This window comes from Rana temporaria, chromosome 9, assembly GCF_905171775.1.
Source record: "Rana temporaria chromosome 9, aRanTem1.1, whole genome shotgun sequence".
In the NCBI taxonomy this organism is placed as follows: domain Eukaryota; kingdom Metazoa; phylum Chordata; class Amphibia; order Anura; family Ranidae; genus Rana; species Rana temporaria.
The window spans coordinates 14842078-14863388 of NC_053497.1; the positions used below are offsets into that span (position 1 = coordinate 14842078).

The following is a 21311-nucleotide window of genomic DNA, read 5'->3' on the forward strand; positions in this document are numbered from 1 at the left end:
TCTGAATCTAGCTATATGTGCTTATTGAAGAGTACTGTACATGTTCTTTAGTACAGATATACCTTAAAGGGGTTGTAAAGGTACAATTTTTTTTCCCTTAATAGCTTCCTTTACCTTAGTGCAGTCCTCCTTCACTTACCTCATCCTTCCATTTTGCTTTTAAATGTCCTTATTTCTTCTGAGAAATCCTCACTTCCTGTTTTTCTGTCTGTAACTCCACACAGTAATGCGAGGCTTTCTCCCTGGTGGAGTGATGTTCTCGCCCCCTCCCTTGGACTACAGGAGTGTCAGGACGCTCTCTTCTTTGCAGATATAGGAGCTGTGTGTTAGTGGGCATCTTGACTCTCCTGTAGTCCAAGGGAGGGGGTGAGCACAACACTCCACACCAGGGAGAAAGCCTCACATTACTGTGTGGAGTTACAGACAGAAGAACAGGAAGTGAGGATTTCTTAGAAGAAATAAGGACATTTAAAAGCAAAATTGGGTCCATCTCCATTATTTTCAGTCTTCATGCACTTTGGATCAAATCAAGTACCTGGGCCCAATTAGTTCAACAGTGAGTCCAGAGGCAGAGAAGGGACTTTTTAAACACCATTGGGCGCATTCACAGTAATGCCACAGTTTGTAGCTCCCAGTGGTTTAAATAAAAGTTCCCCAGGCCCCATCAGTTGAGCAGCAGGGGCCAGAGACAGAGAGGGGACTATTATGTGAGCAATGGAGTCATTTTGGCCAATGCTGTCAGCGCTTTCCTCGTTTGTATGCAATGGCTTCTGACCATTACATTTCTATATGTCATGCAGGCTGTATGGGGGAAGCCCTGACAGGTAGGCTGTATGGAACCCCACAACTTATAATGGCAACCCTGCTTACCTGTCCTCACTCCTTCCAGATCTTTGCTGTGCAGCTCACAAAGCTGCTCAGGCACTGTTCCCAAGTCTCCCAGTCAGATGGCTTCATCTTCTGTGCAAGAATGGAAAAATCTCCACCCAACCCTATGGAAAGGCTATCTCTACCAAGTCTTTTATTTGTGGATTGCCATAGGAACAAATTGGATTTTATCCATTCCTGTCCAGAACAAGAAGCTGCTTGACCTTGACTTTACAACTCCCAGAAGCCCATATAATTAAAATCTGGAAGTAGCATGGACAAGTGTGTTTGTGTGTGAAGCCTCGTACACACGACCGAGGAACTCGACGGGCGAAACACATCGTTTTGCTCGTCGAGTTCCTTGTTAGGCTGTCGAGGAACTCGACAAGCCAATTTTCTCCATTGCCGTCAAGGAAATAGAGAACATGCTCTCTTTTTGGCTCGTCGAGTTTCTCGACAGTTTCCTCAACGAAAATGTACACACGACCAGTTTCCTCGGCAAAAAAATATCTTTTTTGCCGAGAAACTCGGTCGTGTGTACGAGGCCTTAGACTTTTATGCAGGTTCTGAGGAAGCTAGAGGGGGTCAGTTAAAGGATAACCACACAGAAATACATTTATTCTTTAAATAGCACACAAAAATATTAAATACACCAAATAATAAATATGAATCATTGCCTGTTTTTTCTGTAATTAATAAAGTCTAAAAGATCATATACTTTTTCCTAGGTCCTCTGCTAGGAATTGCTTCAAACAATGATGCTGGGTTCACAGTAGGAGCGATTTCTTTTCTGGTAGTCAACCTCTTCATGATTGCCTTTGGTGAGTATTACAATAACTTAGTTCAAATTATTTTTCTTTAATAAAGAAATTATATTTCTAAGAGAAAGATAGAGCAGGCACTCAAGTGACTTCCAACTCAGAATCCAAGAGAGCCTTTGTGTAATAAAACACATTTATTGTCCTCTTCATTCTCATTTGAAAAATCAAAGAGTGGGAACTCAAAGGACTTTCAACGGAGAATCCAAAAGAAAATGGCAGAGATAGAGATTTTCACAGGTTATCAAAATGTGAGCAAAGTCAATACATAAGCACAGTTGGCCTGTGTGACGGGAGGGCCCGTGGAACCCAAAATCCCTTGGAAAGGTTGGGAAACCATTGTTTCAGCTCCCCATGCACCTCTTATGTTCTGGCACAGGGTGACTGAGAAAATATTACTTGGATTACTTAAAATGGGACAGTGATATTTATCCACAATATCTCCCAGGATATATGTAAAGACTATTCTTGGTTTGTTTGATTCTGAACTCAACATGTTAATTGGGAGAGCTGATCACATTGGCCTCTGTACAATGTAGGAGACGGGCCGACTCCTACTGGAGCTCCTGCTATTGTGTGTGTGTCCTGTGTTTATACTCATGATAATGTATAATCTACTGTGTGAAGCTCGGTGACAACAAGTCTGACCTGTAGTGAAATCCTGATTAATCACGATGCCCAGGAGGGCACGGAGTCACATCAGCTGCTTTAAGGGATTAGTTAATTAGCTCATGTTAATTAGGTTTCTGGTTACACTCGTCGGAAAAGACACATTGTTTTGCTCGACGAGTTCCTTGTTAGGCTTGTCGAGGAACTCGACAAGCTTGCTTTGCGTACACACGGTCAAGATAAAATCTCCTCGTTCTCAAACGCGGTGACGTACTACACATACAATGGCAGGGGAAGTTCGATTCCACTCGCACAACCCTTGGGGCTGCTTTTGCTAATCTCATGTTACTGCGTGTTAAGTAAAAGTTTGGTAAGAGACGGTTTGCACTTTTCAGTCTGTTACAGCGTGAAAAATGTGTTATCTCCATTACAAACGCTACTTTTACCGAAGGTGCGCTCCCGTCTCATACTTTATTCTGAGAATGCGCAGGTTTCTCGTTGAAAACCAGCCCGACGAGGAAATTGAGACTCCCGTCGAGGAAAAAGGAGAACTTGTTCTCTTTTTTCCTCGTCGAGTTCCTCGACAGTTTCCTCGATGAAAAACATACACACGACTGTTTTCCTCGGCAGAAAAGCTCTCCCACCAAGTTTCTTGATGGATTCTATCGAGGAAAACGGTTGTGTGTATGAGGCCTTAGAGTAATATGAGCAGGAGAGGGGAACCTCCTCTTCAACTGTATATATGACTTGTATTCTTGTTCTAATAAATAGTTCATGTTCAACAATCAAACGAGTATCGTCTTGTTTGTTGTTGATAGCGGTTGGAATATCTGATATCTATATTCAGACAGAGGAGCCGTACATGGCGAAAGCACTTAAGCGGAGTGTGGGACGTTTCATTACATCCTGTATTCGGCAGCTCAACCCAAAAACAGTGATCCCCTCAAAGTGGACATTCACCCGAGCTGCTGAATAAAAGCCAATTGGGGTCAAGTAAAAACGTTGTCTGCATTTTGATAACCTGTGAAAATCTCTATCTTAATAAGATACCATTATCTCTTGAATTCTCTGTTGAAAGTCCTTTGAGTCACCAGTCTCTTGGAGACTCTTGGATTTTGCAATGGAGAATGGCGTAAATAATAAGTTTGCTTTATTACCCCAACGCTTCAGTGAGTCACAGCCTGCCTTCATCATGACCACCATAAAGGTGACTCTCCGAAACATTGGCATAATAAAGCAACTTTTTATTCTTATGTCTTCCTCATCCTCCATTTGGAGGTCCTTTAAGCATCTACTCTACTTTTGATGAGTATGTTGATGTTGTTGTATTATATTATATTATGATATACAGTATATAGTGATATATTTTCACTCTGGATACCCAAACATGCGCAAGGGATTTTTTTGTTTTAAAACTGTTCTTTTGTTTGCACACAAATGATTAAACTAAACTCAGTTTTTTTAAATCTTTAAAATAATTTGTTTATTTTAATGAGAATTGTTGTCTACAACTTTACAATGTCACTGGTGTGGCTTTGTTTATGAACAAAACCATGTGATCAGTGCTGATATTGGAGACAAAGTCATGTGATTTTTTTTTTTTGTCAAATTCTTCAAATGGCAAAAATTAAAGGCTAGTTTGATTAAAACAAAATTGGTAAATTGTGGACAAAATGATTTTCATTGAAATCTCTCATCCCTAATAATAAGTAGAGCCAAAACTTTGACTTTCTAGTTTTACAAGATGTCCATTTCTGACTTGACAATTGATTATTTCTAGAATCTGTTTCCATGATATCAATATGAAGATTTTTTTGGGTTTGTTTTTTTATCTAGCCGCTCATGCCAACACTGTCCTACTACTTGTCAGTGTGATGATGGAGGCCGTGATAGTGAGTTTTCTGCTCTACACGTTGGAGAAGCTTCCTCTTCAGTATGAAAGTAGGTGCTAATTACTTGTAATGGAATGTCGGGTTATTGTATAGAAGGGATATGATATACAAGGGTAGTCTGAAAATTTCACGGCCCGACACAGAAGGAGTGACCACACAGACATGAAACTTTATCACAAGTCACTCTTCCAGAGGTTCAGCATTAAAAAATGGCACATGCACACCATGGCCCAGATTCACAAAGACTTACGACGGCGTATCTCCAAGTTACCTTCACGTCGTAGGCAGTGTTCGACGTATCTTAGGCATTCTATCCGACGCATGCGCACTGGGATACGTCCACGGATGGCGCATGCGCCGTTCGTTCAAAACGCCAATCACCTCGGGTCACGATTCATTAGCATAAAACACACCCACCTCTTCACAATTTGAATTAGGTGCGCTTACGCCGGCACATTTACGCTACACCGCCGTAACTTAGGATGCAAGTGCTTTGTGAATACAGCACTTGCCTCTCTAAGTTGCGGCGGCGTAGCGTAAATACGATACGCTACGCCCGCCCACACTTGCGCCGCCCTATGTGAATCTAGGCCTATATGGTTTTCATGTGCTCTTTGCAAATAGTTGGTACCCCCCGCAGTCAACTTGAAAATTGAGAAAGTGGAAGAAGTAGGCTCCATCAGCAGCCAAAGTGATGACAAATGTCTTCTGTACTGCTGCTTCACACTCTCATAATCCCAGAATACTTTACCCACTGATGGATCACTCTAAGGATTCTTCTTCCACTTTCTCAATTTTCTATGGGGGGTGCCAACTGTTTGCAAAGAGCGCATAAAAAACATATAACATGCAGGTACCATTTCAGTGCTGAACCTCTGGCAGAGTGACTTGGTGCAGTGATAAAGTTTCATGTCTGTGTGGTCAACCCTTCCAAGTCGGGCCTTGAACATTTCAGACTACTCTTGTAGTATGGCTATTAGTATCATTTGTTGGAAAGATGGCCCTCAACTGCATTTAACAATGATCCTTCGAATAGCTTACTATTTTAACCGTGTTTAGGTTCTTTTAAATGTCAAATGACTTGTTACATTATTTTATTTCATTGGATAACCTGAAAGCATTTTTCAATAATACCTTATTAGCAGAGTTGGCCATTGTTGATCATTGACCATTGTTGATTATTGACCAATATTGACCATTGTTGACCATTGTTGATCATTGACCATTGTTGATCTTTGTTGATTATTGACCATTGTTGACCATGCTGGTCATTACCCCTTCCCATCCCACCCCAGCGCCCCTTTAACAGGTTCTTGTGGCACATGGGTGTTAAAGCCTACCCTCTTCGTGTCACGTTATGTAGAAGGCAAAGCTTAAGGATGCAAGCACTCTAGCCTTTATACATTTCTGAAAAATGGTTCAGAAAACCACATATTTAATAATATAATATTTAAGCCAAAAAAAGTTATCCCTTTTAAAGCCAAAAACTTTCTGCAACAGCACAGCATTATAACTTATCCAAAGTGAACTCCAGACAAAGCGCTAAATATAGAGAGGAAATACATATAATGGTGCTGTTTTACTTGCCAAAGGATTTGAATTTCTTTCTACCAATTCTAATGCCGCGTACACATGATCATTTTTCGGGTTGTTAAAAAACTATGTTTTTCAGCCTCTAGAAAAAAATGTTTTTTTTTTCAACTTCATCATTAAGCCGGCCTTGCCCACACACGATAGTGAAAAAAAAATGCTCTAGCAAAGCGCGGTGACGTACAACACGTACGACGGCACTATAAAGGGGAAGTTCCATTCCGATGGCGCCACCCTTTGGGCTGCTTTAGTGTTAGTAAAAGACGATTCGCCCTTTTCTGTCTGTTACAGCGTGATGAATGTGCTTACTACATTACGAACGGTAGTTTTACCAGAACGAGCGCTCCCGTCTCATAACTTGCTTCTGAGCATGCGCGGGTTTTTCACGACGTGAATGCCCACACACGATCATTTTTTACAAACGACATTGTTTAAAACGTCGTGAAAAAATGGAGAATGTTTGAACTTTTTTTTTGTCGTTTTTCAGAACCCGAAAAATGCTGTGAAGCCCACACAGGATCGTTTTACATTTTTTTTAAAACGTTGTTTTTTACATGCCGAAAAACGATCGTGTGTACGCGGCATAAGATTTACACTGCTCTGCTACACAGCCCAGTCCTGTCTGGCAGGACAGGAGAACTGATTTATAATTTTTTTTTATTTGTATTTCTGTTCATCCAGAGAAGGCCTATTTCTATATTTTAGTCGTTAAAAAAAAAAAGACATGTTTGTGCCTTCTGCACTTGTATTTATTCCTGGCTAACATGGTAAATATCCTTTTTCGCGTGTCCATCTGGCCCTGAGCTTTACACAGCTCTGACACGCGGCACAGCCGACATCACTTACAGTAAAGTTTACAGTAGTGTCCTCTCTCCACGAAGCCTGCTGATTGGATAATAAAAGAGCAACAGTAGAACGATCTCTTTGTTCTGCCCTGCTCTCTTATAGCCTGAATTCTGCTGTACAGGAGATCGCAAAAAATGCTGTAAGATACACTTCAATTACGATACTATAAAAAATAACAATTACAATATTAAAAAAAGCACAGGTAAAACTCTGCATAGCAAATACTAAAAATCTGATTCATGTCCTAATAAAACATTTTTTTTTAAAGATTTTTAAATAATTATTAAAAACTATTTAAAATAATTAAACACTATTTTACTTGTCAGTAATACTGTATTTGCATAAAGCAAAGCTGCTATATTTCTAGCTATTTCTATACATTGTAATAAATTGCCTCTATATACATCAGGCCTGTCGCCTAAGGCTTTCTTTCAGTAGGCTCTTCTATATTCATGATCCTGTTCATGTTCCCATCTCTCTAGTAACCGTGCTCGCCATATTTAGCATCATCTGCATTTATGGCTTTTTGGCTTCTCTGGCAAACTGCTTGTTCAACAAAGAGCTCATTCCAATGGGACCTGCGGCATTCAAGGTATTGTCAAATGTAAAAAAAGAATAATATGAATTTTCAATTAGAAATAGGGATGAGCAAAGTGATTTGGGCAAATATTGATTCTGCCACCTAATTACTGATTTCTCTGTTGGTAAAAAAAATCCTTGCATTGTAGCGCATTGATCTACTTAGGTGATATTAACTAAAAATGAAAAAAATCTACTTTTTTATTTCCTTTTCCCCCTCCTTTTTGTATTGTATTTGATTATTTATTTACAGTTGCTTCAAATTTTTTATTATATTTTAAAAATGTCTGTTTTTCTCTTTGTGAAAAAATAATAAAAAATCTAGAGGTTAACCACTTGTATGCCAGCCTGTAATACCCCTTCATTAACAGGCCATTTTTCAGTTTTCGGTACTGTGATACTTTCACCGACAATTACTTAATTTTATATAATGTTTTTGAGACAGATGGAGCTTTCTTTTTGTGGTATTTAATATCTGCTGGGTTTTTCAAATTTTTATTATAAAAAAGAAAAAAAGACCATACATTTTGAAAAAAAAAAAAAGCCTGTCTCCATTACTTACAGTTAAAATAAAAAATGCCAGAATAGTACGAAAAATCCCAAAAATTACCCTTTTTTTAAAATAGAAATGACCTAAATGGAAATTAAGGTAAATAATTTCTCTAATTTTGTCTTTCAGAAAGAACCAGAGAAGAAGGAGGAAGCTTCCAGTTCATGCCTCCTGCCAAATTCTCATCGTACAAGTGGTTTGAGAACAATAGCGAATATATTAGAGGATGGAGGAGTGTGTGGGATTCCAACAGACACGGTCTATGCGCTGGCGGCCTCTTGCAAACACCCGGAAGCCATCAGTAGGATTTACTCGATCAAAGTAAGAAAAACATTTTCACTGTCGTCATTAATTAATTAATTTCGTGGAAGTAACTAAATGATCAAGCAGAGCGCATACGAGTAGATGACAACGTTGATTTGCCTGTGTGATATCATGAGTTCAGGTACTGATGTTGGATAAGAAGACCTGATCCCAAAGGAGTTCAGTATGGTTGAGGTCAGGTACTGATGTTGGATAAGAAGACCTGATCCCAAAGAAGTTCAGTAGGGTTGAGGTCAGTTACTGATGTTGGACCTAGCTTATATTGAGCGTTCAAATTTATCCCAAAGGTTGAGGTCAGTGCTCTGTGCAGGACACTTGAGTTCCTCCACACCAAACTGTCCAAACGATGTCCTTATGGAGCTGGCTTTGTACACAGGGGCACAGTCATGCTGGAATAGAAAAGGGGCGTCACCAAAATGTTACCACAAGATTAGAAGCAACCAATTGTCTAAAATGTCTTTGTAATCTGTAGTGCCAGTAACAGTACTCTTGGAACACTAAAGCCTCGTAGACACGATGGGTTAACCAGAGGACAACGGTCTGAAGGACCGTTTTCATCGGTCAAAACCGATCGTGTGTGGGCCCCATAGGTTATTTAACCATAGGTTAAAAAAAAGCCAACTTGCTTTAAAATTAACCTATGGATTGGTAACCGATAGGTCAAAACTGATCGTTAGTAGGCACGACCATCGGTTAAAAACCCACGCATGCTCCGAATCAAGTCGACGCATGCTTGGAAGCATTGAATTTCATTTTTTTTCAGCACGTCCTTGTGTTTTACGTCACCGCGTTCTGACACGATCGGTCATTTAAGCTATGGTGTGTAGGCGTGACGGACCATCTGTCAGCTTCATCGGTTAACCTTTGACAACGGTCCTTCAGACCGTTGTCCTCTGTTTAACCTATCATGTATACGAGGCTTAAGAGTGCAAAGGAGTATGTGAACAAGATTGAAGCTGATGGATCCCAAAGGTGGTCAGTAGAGCTGAGGTCAGGTACTAAGGTTGGATGAGAAAATCTGATTACAAAGGTATTCAGTAGGATAAAGTTAAGACCTGACCCCAAAGGAGTTCAGTAGGGTTGAGATCAGTTACTGAAGTTGGAAGAGAAGACCTAATCCCAGAGGTGTTCTGTAGGGTTGAGGTCAGGTACCGAATATTGGATGAGAGGAGCTGATCCCAAAGGTATTCAGTAGGGTTGAGGTCTCAGGGCTCTATGTAGGACACTTGAGTTCCTCCACATCATACTGTCCAAACCATGGCTTTATGAAGCTGGCTTTCTACGCAGTGGCCCATTCATGCTGGAATATAGAAGGGTCTTCACCAAAATGTTACAAGATTGGAAGCAGGCAGTTATCTAAAATGACTTTGTAACCTGTAGTATTAACAGTACTCTTTTGAAGTCCATCATCTGGGGGCTGTCCACATAGGTTTGGCCATATAGTGTAGATATAGCATATTAAAGCGAGTCCATGTATTAGGACTGAGAATATTTGGGGCTTCCTTTACAGTTCATTTACTGATACGTTGGCTTATGTTACAGGAAAGACCTTCAGAAAAACCTATTTGCATCTGCATTTCCAACCTGGATCAGCTGAGGGTCATCAATCCCCCTTTCAGCCCACTTCTATGGAGGTTCATGGACATGGTATACCCCGGAGGGATAAGCTGCATTGTAAAGAAAGGCGAATGGCTCAAAAGATTAGGTAAGTGATTTGCAATATTGTGACACAAGCCTGTCATTACATCAGTATAGTGCCTGGGGACATTTTGCTGCTAAGTGTGCCCAAGCCGAGTGGAAGCTGTTGCAACACCAGGGTTGGTTCACTAAAGGCAACAAGACTGTTTACTAAGCGAAAGTGAATGACAGTAATTAATCTGTGTTCGTGTTCAGTACGTGGGAAAATAAAAAAATAAACTTGATGGTGTCACGTACCTTACTGAGGCCAAGATGCTGAGAGTGGCTTCCCTTGCAAACTAAGCGCACTATACACCTGGAAGTGGTGCAGAGGGGATAGGGCACAAAAAGGCACGACAAAGAGTCCTGGGCAGGGTCGTCTTTAATGTTGATTGGACCCGGGGCAAAAAAAATTCTTGCCCCCCCCCCCCATGCAATTCTGCTCTCCACCTGCACTGAGACATACAATAAATATCAGCTAGACTTAAAATCCGTTTACTGTATCAGATCAGGCAGTGATTGCGATTGGTTGCCAGAGGTTACAGCATATCATTACCACTTACTGACTGGTTGCTAGAGGTTACAGCACGCATTACGGCTCACTGATTAGTTGCTAGAGGTTACAGCACATGATTTCTTCTTGTTGATCGGTTGTTAGAGGTTACAGCACATCATCACTTCACTGCAGAGGGGCATAATATACTGTTGACGCCTTTATTTACATATCCATGCCGCCGGCCTCGGCTATCGAATGCTCCCGTTATGTAAACGCCGGGTCTGCAGGTGAGTCATCTGTACACAACAATAGGGCAGAGCTGGGCAGCATTAGTAGCAACACTTCACACTGAGATATCAGGACACCGCACAGGACTAAAACTTCAAGGGAATTTAAACTGGAATAGTTGGCAAGTATGAGGCAGCTGCTTTGGGCCCCACAACAATGACAGGGCCCAGGGCAGCTTCCCCTTTTGCCCTGCCTTAAAGACTGCCCTGGTCCTGGGAGAGCTGTAACTCAGTGGTTAGGCTTGACACCAGTTTGAGTAAGAAGCCCGGCTGAGGCTCTAACCCGGGAGATCAGGCAAGGTATTGCCTATTGCCTATTTGCCTTTAGTAAATTGTCTTTATCAAAATAAATAGATGAGCAAAACTGAGTTTCCAATTTGCCCAAATTTTGCCAAAATGTCTCTATTTCAGCAAAATGCAATGGGGAAGGAGAAATGTAGCTGTTGTAAGATGGTTAAAGAGACCCTGTCACCAACTTAAAATGTTGCTGGTAAAACCACAAAAGAGTCAAGTACTTTAAATACTTTTAGTATTTTTCTTTTCCATTAGTACATTTTTATTCACTAAAAGGCACCTTTGAACTTTTGACTAATTTCGGAAGAGTCAACTCCCTATCGTGGGCCTTTTCTCTTCCGGGAGTGTGCAATTATTTTTCTTCTCCACACCCCCCCCCCCCTCTTACCATCTCATGTAATCTTAAAGAGACACTAAAGGTTAATTTTATTTTTATTTTTAAATAACAAACATGTCATACTTACCTTGAACCTACGCCAGCGTGCGCCTTCGAAACCCACGCCACGCTGGCGCAGCGTTGGGAGCACTGGCTTTCTGAAAGCAATGCTTGCCTCTCCGCGCTGCTTTGGCGTGGCGTACGGTGTTTGCTCTACGGCGGCGTAATGTGCGCCTTGCTCTCTGTGAATCTGGGCCTATGTGTGCATAGCCGCTGAGTGTATGACTTGGCCCCGCCCCCCGGCACGCTGCGTCACTGGATTGGATTGACGGCAGCGGGAGCCAATGGCTGCACTGCTATCAATCTATCCAATGAGGTAGATTGAGGAAAGAGAGCCGCTGAGAGAACGACGAGGGATCACACCCACAGAGATTCGGTGCTCAGGTAAGTAAAATGGGGCTCGGGTGGGCCGGAGCGTGCAGGGTGTTTTTTCACCTTAATGCATAGGATGCATTATAGTGAAAAAATGCAAAGCTTTACAACCCCTTTAACCCCCTGGTGCTGGCTGCATGCAAATATGCAACCTCTCGGTGGGTGGGCTTTGGTGTCGAGCGGCCGCATATATTTGCGTGAATTGGGGTGAATGCAGCTGTGCTGATAGCGCCTGCCCCGCGCGCCCCCGGCTCAGTTACCGGCGGCTAACGAAAAGCTTACAATCGCTACTTGCAATCCCATTTCAAATCGCCTAAAGTTCCATTCTTTTTGTTTGATTGTATTCTTGATATCTTAAAAAGGAAAAAAAAAACGCACACATAATACGCTCATAAACTGTTAAAGCAGCTTTGCAAGTGTCAGCATCTTCCCACCTGAAACCAATTCCGATTCCCTCCTGGCCAAATGGTGTGGCTAATGACAGCTATTAGCACTTTGCAGATCTTCCTGCTCACAGTAGACAAATTTCACTTGTGATACAATAATGAGTCACGGTGTACAAGGTGAAAGCAAATTAGCTAACGATTATTCTACGATACGTTAGTAAACCCGTCAACAGTAGCCGTTCTGTTTCTGTGTAATAAAACTTGAGATAGTTTGTGTTAATAATTAAACTACATTTCACGCTCTATTGAGTTTAATGGTAAAATGTTGACTAGCTTCCTTAAAGGCCTGACATCATTTATGTGCACACTGCCTGGTTTAAAGAACTCAATATCCTTTTCATTGCTGATAAAAAAATAAGTTGTATAAAAACAGCCAAGGCGTTTTGGGGGCAACGCCACTTTCCCTTCACCAGGGGCTTAACACAGGATAGAACTTGGATGAACTCCATGTTCATCAAAGATCTCACGGGTCTGTATTAGAACCCATACTAAATTGTACACATAAAGAAACACCATGACAGTAGTTATTGAGCAGCAATGCAACGGGGTCTAAGCACTAACTGGTATTGTCATGACCTTGCAGTAATACTTTCATGACCTGTCTGTCTCTTACCTTGTCTATGTATCAGCCTTAGGGCTTGCTCCCTCACACCTTCATGGTTAAGTAAACTTCCCTCAGTGTGGCTCTACCCTAGTCTCAACAGGAACCACTATTTAACACTGTGTTCTCCAAGCCTGCCTTGCCATGCAATATTGTGTGTTTGGTTTCCTGTTTGCCATGTGCTCTACGTTTGTCTCTGTTGCCGATCTTGGCGTGTTCCCGACCATCCCCAATTGCTTGACCCTGACCTTTGGCATGTTCTCGATTATCCCTGCGTGCTTGTGACCCTTGACTTGTTCACCTATAGCCTACCGTGAGTGTGAGCTGGGAGACCCCAGGGGCCGCGACCTGGATACAGCTGCAGCAAAGTCCATCCTCACCACTAGAGGCTCTGGTGAACACCAGCTGGCTCCTAGACTCCGCGCCACTGGGGAATCTCACGTTCTAGCTACCTGTGGGATCCGTGTTGGCACCCCAGTGCACCTGCCTTCCTGCACCACACAGGGTTCCAACCGCAGCAGTCAGCCGTAGGGTCCACTATCATAGCGGTGCACTACTGACCCAACGTTGTGCATCTGTCACCTGGCCTTGGGTGACCTGACAGGTATTCACCAGAGCTCCTGTTGGTGGAGATGGGTTTTGCTGCGTGTTAAAGGGGATTGTAAAGGTTTGTTTTTTATTTTCTAAATAGGTTCCTTTAAGCTAGTGCATTGTTGATTCACTTACCTTTTCCTTCGATTTCCCTTCTAAATGTTTTTTTTCTTTGTCTGAATTTCTCACTTCCTGTTCCTCATTAAGCTTGTCCATTTCTGGCTGGGGGTTAGTCAGCGTGCTCGCCCCCTTCCTTGAGACTACATCCCTGCGGGGAGACACAGCGTCTCCCCGCAGGGATGTAGTCCCAAGGGAGGGGGCTGTAGTCCCAAGGGAGGGGGCAATCACCCTACCCAGAGATGAGCAAGCCGGGGTCCAGTAGCAGGTATAGCAGGTAGGGATCAAGCAGGAGCATAGTCAGTAAAGAAGCCAAAGGTTGGTAACAAGTGGGATCAAATGGAAGAGTAGTTGAGAAACAATCCAAGGTTCATAACAAATGGTTACAGTTTGGGATCAAGTAGAGGCGTAATCGTGGAACAAGCCAAGGTTGGTTATGAGTGTTGGTGAAGATACGGAGGGCAGTAGAAGAGACAGGCACAAGAGATTGTCTGGAGTAGAGCACAATAACCTGGCAAAAAGGAAATGCAAAGGCTTGGTTTCAATAGGACATTCATGGGTGGAGCAAGGAGTTCAAGGTTCACGAGTACCAAGAGACAAGGTAAAATTGTCCTAAGAGATCAGTTAGGAAGTCTATCCAGTGTTTCAGGTGGCTAAGTAAGAAGAGCCTTTGCCAGATACAGCAAAGGTCTTGGGTTTTTTCGATCCCAGTCCTGGTGGAGTCCATCCAAGGTCTATCCTATTTTGATTCCTGATGAAGGCGGAGTAGTTGCCCCCGAAAAAAAGTTTGCTGTTTTTGTATGACCTTTTTTACCAACAATTAAAATGATCTCGGACTCTTTTATCCGATTTTGACTTGGTGCTACTTTCTCTATTTCTATGGTTTGGGTTGGTGCAATGGTGCCCATCGGGAGGGGAAGCCTTGATGTGCAGGAGCTGAATCGCCAAAGCTATTGAACTTGTTTGAAGTTTTCCTTAATCACATACAAGTCTAAAAGTTCCCAATGCCTCTTTGAGTAAGTTGTTTTGGACTGTTATCCTGTGTTGTTGAGCCCTGATGAAAATGTGGTCGCCCCTCGAAATGCGTAACATATTTACCAATCTGACCACACTTGGAAGTCCAAACGTTCCTCTTTGAGTATGTTGTTTCAAGAATGCCTGTGATGACCTGCCAGTAAATTTTTTAGTTGATTTTGATATACTCTAACTAACTAGACTGTGCTTTGTAGGTGTGGGACCCGCGTATGAATATGTTGGGACACCGGACTCCATCATGATTAGAGTTCCTGACCATTCCGTCACAGCCCATCTTGCCGATATGACGGGACCGTTGGCGATCACCTCTGCCAACCCCAGTGGAGAAAGCGACAGCACTCATCATGATCATGTCATATCGTAAGTAGCAGCTAAGGCATTTTATATAGGAATTTTTTAAGACCAATGTAAACTCTAAATGAATCAAATTTAGTTTGCTGTGTCGATATGCATATAAATAATAATTGCAATTTTTTTTTTAGATTGCTGTAATATTTTTTTATTATATTTTTTTAAACAGACGTTTAAGTGAAAAACTTGATGCAGTTCTGTGTGATGGTAATTCTAATGAGCTTGTGGGATCAACTGTAGTCATCTGTACCAAAATAGATGAAGGTAAATATTATAAATTGATCATTATAATTAGTTAGCAGTGCTAAGAAATGAAAATGAATGGATAAAAATAATTCTAGAATATAAGGCCAATGTTCCAGTTCTTTGGTTCATGGGAGAAGCTCACCCATCAATTACAGTACATGCCTCATTGGGATATCACTAGTACACATTAGTCAAATACATCAATCAGTACCCAAATACCTATCATGACTATTCAAGTTCCTCCACCCCAAACTCACTCATCCATGTCTTTATGGACTTCGCTTTGTGCACTGGTCCAAATCATTTGGTGGAGGGAGGATTATGGTGTGGGGTTGTTTTTCAGGGGTTGGTCTTTGCCCCTTAGTTCCAGTGAAGGGAACTCTTAAAGGCGTCCGCATACCAAACCAAGACATTTTGAACAATTTTATGCTCCCAACCCCTTCCTGTTCCAACACCAGTGCACAAAGCAAGGTCCATAAAGACATGGATGCGTGAGTTTTTGGTGGAGGAACTTGACTGGCCTGACCTCAAAACGATAGAACACCTTTGGGATGAATTAGAGCAGAGACTGCGAGCCAGGCCTTTTAGTCCAACATCAGAGCCTGACCTCACAAATGCGCTTCTGGAAGAAAAGTCAAACTTTCCCATAGACACACTCTAAACCTTGTGGACGGCCTTCCCAGAAGAGTTGAAGCTGTTATAGCTGCAAAGGGTGGGCCAACTCAATATTGAACCCTACAGACTAAGACTGGGATGCCATTAAAGTTTATGTGTGTGTAAAGACAGGTGTCCCAATATTTTTGGTAATATAGTGTATATCATTCAGAGAAAAACATACTCCATTGTATATCTATTAGAGAAAGTTGTACTCCATTGTATGTCCATCACAGGAAGACATACTCCGTTGTATGTCCATCAGAGGAAGACATACTCCATTGTATGTCCATCAGAGGAAGACATACTCCATTGTATGTCCATCAGAGGAAGACATACTCCTTTGTATGTCCATCAGAGGAAGATGTACTCGATTGTATGTCCATCAGAGGAAGACGTACTCTGTTGTATGTCCATCAGAGGAAGACATACTCCATTGTATGTCCATTAGAGCAAGACATACTCCATTGTATGTCCATCAGAGCCAAGCACTATCCCACACACATCAGACTCCTAACCACAAAGTCTAGAAAGCTAGAAGATAACACAGGGAATTAATTATTCTCATTTTTTTGTAATAAAGCGATTTGATTCCAGGATATATTCTCTAACACGTGTCTGTCTCTTTCCAGGATCAATCACCATATTACGGGAAGGCTGTGTGCCAGCTGCTAAAATAATGCAGATCTTCGAAACTGCTAAGAACATGGAACACAGTGCGTTGTAGGAATAACAAAAAGTCGAAAAAAGGACACATGTTGATATGAAGTAAATGCTACAAGAAGAATGCAGGCGTTCTTAGTGCTAATTTATAACATTGTATTGTATTTTATCATATTTTATTGTATTTTATTGTATTTATTGATTATTGTGATGACACACGGGTGATATTGGCTTGTTAAAATGGTTGCCTGTGCACCCCTGGAATCGCTCCCTCTGTAGCCAGATGCAGCGGAATGTGCTTCTGTTGCTGACCCGAACGCTAGCGATGGGGGCGACATTTGACTGTCTACAGAGGGCGCAATTCCATTGGTACAAACTGGCAACCTGTAATGCCACATACACACGATCGGAAATTCCGACAAGAGAACCGTGGATTTTTTTTCCGACTGAATTTTGGCTCAAACTTGTGTTGCATACACACAGTCACAACAAATTCCGACCGTCAAGAACGCGGTGACGTACAACACTACGACGAGCCGAGAAAAATTAAGTTCAATGATTCCAAGCATGCGTTGACTTGACTTGATTCCGAGCATGCGTAGGATTTGTCGGAATTTCCGACAAGACCTTTTCCCGTCTGAAAATTTGAGAAGCAGCTCTTAAATTTTTCTTGGTGGAAATTCCGACAGAAAACATGCCGTACACACTGCCGGAATTTCCAACCAAAAGCTCACATCGGACTTCTATTGTCGGAATTTCCAATTGTGTGTACAGGGCGTTAGAGATCCTGCCACTGCTGATTTTGACAAATTGTCAGCAACATCAGTTTTATTGTCAAGATGAAAAATATTGGTGTAAATTTGTTTTATTGCAGCTGCTTCCTACAGAAGAACCTTAGCTTCCTTAAATATAATGTTTTTTTTTTTTTTCCCTCTTTGCACTAATTTTTATTGTTTTGCAATAAAGAGGTCTTAAAAAACTAATGTCTCTTGGTCTTCCTAAATTATAATATTTATAAATAATAATATAAATAATATAAATAATAATAATAATAATAATAATAATAATGTTAGTATGATCATGATAATTATTGTTATTATTGCATTATAATAGTTATAATAATTAAAAAATATATTTTATTTTCCGTCTAATAATAATATTTTTATTATTATGATTGTTATGATGATTATTATTATAATAATTCCAATCAGCCCAAACCATTCAATAATTACAATTAAAAGCCTTTAATTTGTGCACTGGTGCGCAGTCATGTTGGAACAGGAAGGGGTCATCCCCAAACTGTTCCCACAAAGTTGGGAGCATGAAATTGTCCACAATATCTTGGTATGCTGACGTCTTAAAAGTTTCCTTCACTGGAACTAAGGGGCCAATCCCAACCCCTGAAAAACAACCCCTTACCCGTATTCCCCCTTCACCAAATGATTTGGACCAGTGCACAAAGCAAGGTCCATAAAGACATAGATGAGCAAGTTTGGAGTGGAGGAACTTAATTGGCCTGCACAACCTGATAGAACACCTATAGGATGAATTAGAGCGGAGACTGCGAGCCAGGCCTTCTTGTCCAACATCAGTGCCTGACCTCACAAATGCTCTTCTGGAAGAATGGTCAAACATTCCCATAGACGCACTCCTAAACCTTGTGGACGGCCTTCCCAGAAGAGTTGAAGCTGTTATAGCTGCAAAGGGCGGGGCCAACTCAATATTGAACCCTACAGACTGAGACCGGGATGTCATTAAAGTGCATGTGGTGTTCCAATACTTTTGATAATATAGTGTATATTGTAGTGAGGTTGTACAATTTGACTCTAAAGCGTATGACCAGGTTGATTCCAAAAATGGAAAATAAAGAGAATAGGAGGGAGCAATTTAAGTGTAATACATTACATATGTATTGTAGTAAAAGACAATTGGCAACTCACATTTGACAGTTAAACACTGGCTCATCAGCAAAATGGGACTCCCAGTTGGGACGCCTTGGCATGGCAGGGGACGTCCAGAGAAAACAGTCTGAGAGGGAAGTAATGGTAATAAATAATACCTGACACATTATTATCATGCTGCGTGTAACATGAAAAATATATCTGATGGCTCCACAACGGGGAAAAACAATGCTGAACATCAAACAATTTGGATACGAAGAACTGCAATGAAGGAAAAGTTGTTTTGTTATATAAAATTGATACACAAATTCAAAGGGCGCATATCCCTGTATAAGAAATTAGGAAATAAATTAAATTATATCTGGAACAGACTGGAATCAGCATATTGCCTGTAATTAATCTCCTACGTAATCAAATCTCAGCCTTGCCTTCATATAATGGACTTTATAGACTTTATAGTTATATCAATAAATGTTATTCATTTACATTTTAAAATCGTTCTCTGCTGATAAATAACTGCCATCGAGGTGAAGTTACTTTATTAGCTGAAAATAACTGGAGACAAAACAGACACTTTAATCTCCAGATAACATTGTATTTCTTTTATTTTTCTATTTTATACATACTTTGGCCCAGATCCAGAAAGCACTTACGCCGACGTATCTACTGATACGCCGCGTAAGTGCACGGATGCGCCGTCGTATCTATGCGCCTGATTCTGCAAGCAAGTTACGCCTGAATGTTGGCTTCATACGACCGACGTAAGTCTCCTACGCCGTCAGAGCCTGGGCGCATATTTACGCTGGCCGCAAGGGGCGCTTCCATTGATTTACGCGCCGAATATGCAAATGACCGAGATATGCTGATTCACGAACGTACTTGCGCCCGTCGCATGAGTATACGCCGTTTACATAAGGCGTACGTTCGGCCTAAAGTTAAAACACATATAGGCAGGCGCAACCCATGCAAAGGTATGGACTACGGAAAAGCCGTCGGATTTAAACATTTAGAAGGGAAATGGAAGGAAAAGGTAAGTGAACCAACAATGCACTAGCTTAAAGGAACCTATTTAGAAAATAAAAAATAAACCATTAATATGAAGCTACCCCCCCCCCCCTCTTGTCCATTAATATAGGGTTGCCCGTCCCCTACCCCCCATGGCCATTAATACGGAGTTGCTCCTCCCCTCCCCCCATGGCCATCAATGTAGATTTGCTTGTCCACTGCTATCATGGCTATTAATATGGATGTGTCCCTCCCCTACCCCCCATGGTCTTTATAATGGAGTTGCTCCTCCCTTCCCCTGATGACCATTAATATAGACCCACTTATCTCCTCCTACCATGGCCATTAATATGGAGTTGCCCCTCCCCTCATGTCCATTATTATAAGGTTGCCCATCCCCAACATGGCCATTAATATAGAGTTTCCCCCCCCCCCCCCATGGCCATGAATATAGATATGCTTGTCCTCTGCTACCATGGCCAATAATATGGATGTCCCTCCCCTACCCACATGGCCATTAAAACGGAGTTGCCCATCCCCTACCCTATGCCAATTGATATGGAGCTGCCCCTCCCCGCGGCCATTAACATGGAGCTGCCCTCCACTCATGGCCATTAATATGGAGTTGACCCTCCCCTACCCCATGGCCATTAATATGGAGTTGGCCCTCTCCTACCCCATGGCCATTAATATGGAGTTGGCCCTCTCCTACCCCATGGCCGTTAATGTGAAGTTGCTTCTCCCCTCCCCCTTGGTCATTAATATGGATTTTCCACTTCCCTCCCCCCATGGTCATTAATTTAGAGGTGCCCCTCCCCTCATGGCCATTACTATGGAGTTGCTCCTCTTCTCCCCCCAAGGCCATTAATAGGCAGTTGCTTGTCCCCTCCCACTATGGCCATTAATATGGAGTCGCCCCCTCCTCTCCTACATGTCCATGGCCCTCTCCTACCCTATGGCTGTTAATATGGAGTTGCTCCTCTCCTCCCCCTTGGTCATTAATATTGATTTCCCCTCCTCTCCCCCATGGTTATTAATATAGAGTTGCCCCTCCCATCATTGCCTATAATATGGCATTGCTCCTCTTCTCCATCCAAGGCATTTAATATGCAGTTGCTCGTCCCCTCCCACCATGGCCATTTATATAGAGTTGCTCCCCTCCCCCATGTCCATTAATATGAAATGGCCCCTCCCTCATGGCCATTAATATTGAATTTCCCTTCCCTACCCACATGGCAATTAATATGGAGTTGCTCCTCCACTTCTCCCATGGTCATTAATATAGAATCTCCCCTTCCTCCCACCAATGCCCATTAATAAGGAATTGTCCCTACTATCCCCCATGGTCATTATTATTATGTATCCTCTCCTTTTCTGGGAACACTTTTCACAAGATTTTGGACTGTCTATAGAAAAATTGGGTCCATTTGCAAGGTCAGGTGCTGATGTTGAATGAGGAAACCTCCCACTTTGGTGCTTCAATTTCAGTAGGGTGAAGTTCAGGGCTATGTGCAGGACACTCAAGTTCCTCCACACCAAATTGGTCAAACCATTTCTATATGGACCTGAATTGGTATACAGAGGAAACAACTGTAAAGTGTTCAAGTCCTACAGTATATCCATCTTTTATTCTCTCATCTTTATTAATATTTATTCTCTATCTGCACCTCTCCTTAATTTGGGTGATATGGTTGATGGCCAATTCCTGGGGATTGCTAGGAGGTGGGGGAGATCTGTTTATTGGGGGGCTAGAAGGTGGGGGAGCTCTGTGTATTGGAGGTATGAGGAAGTGGGAGGAAGCTCTGTGTATTGGGTGGTATTAGAAAGTGGGAGGAAGCTCTGTGTATTGGGTGGTATTAGGAAGTGGGAGGAAGCTCTGTGTATTGGGTGGTATTAGGAAGTGGGAGGAAGCTCTGTGTATTGGGTGGTATTAGGAAGTGGGAGAAGCTCTGTATATTGGGGGTATTAGGAAGTGGGGGGAGCTCTGTGTATCCGGGGGCTATTGGGAGGTTGGGGGAGACCTTTGCATTTGAGGATGCTGGGAGGTGTGGGAGCTCTGTGTAT

At 42.1% G+C, this 21311-nt stretch overlaps 1 protein-coding gene across 2 annotated transcripts in view; it reads left to right on the forward strand.

The window, feature by feature from the left end:
- LOC120913120 overlaps positions 1 to 16789 on the forward strand; it is a 71435-nt gene extending 54646 nt beyond the window's left edge. For both annotated transcript variants that reach the window (XM_040322839.1, XM_040322837.1), the window contains exons 4-11: positions 1596 to 1688; positions 4131 to 4235; positions 7105 to 7214; positions 7881 to 8072; positions 9618 to 9780; positions 14622 to 14787; positions 14948 to 15042; positions 16311 to 16789. In XM_040322839.1, the coding sequence (XP_040178773.1) occupies positions 1596 to 1688; positions 4131 to 4235; positions 7105 to 7214; positions 7881 to 8072; positions 9618 to 9780; positions 14622 to 14787; positions 14948 to 15042; positions 16311 to 16405 (1019 nt within the window). In that variant the 3' untranslated portion in view covers positions 16406 to 16789. The remainder of the gene's footprint in view (positions 1 to 1595; positions 1689 to 4130; positions 4236 to 7104; positions 7215 to 7880; positions 8073 to 9617; positions 9781 to 14621; positions 14788 to 14947; positions 15043 to 16310) is intronic.
- The last annotated feature ends 4522 nt before the right edge of the window (positions 16790 to 21311 follow it).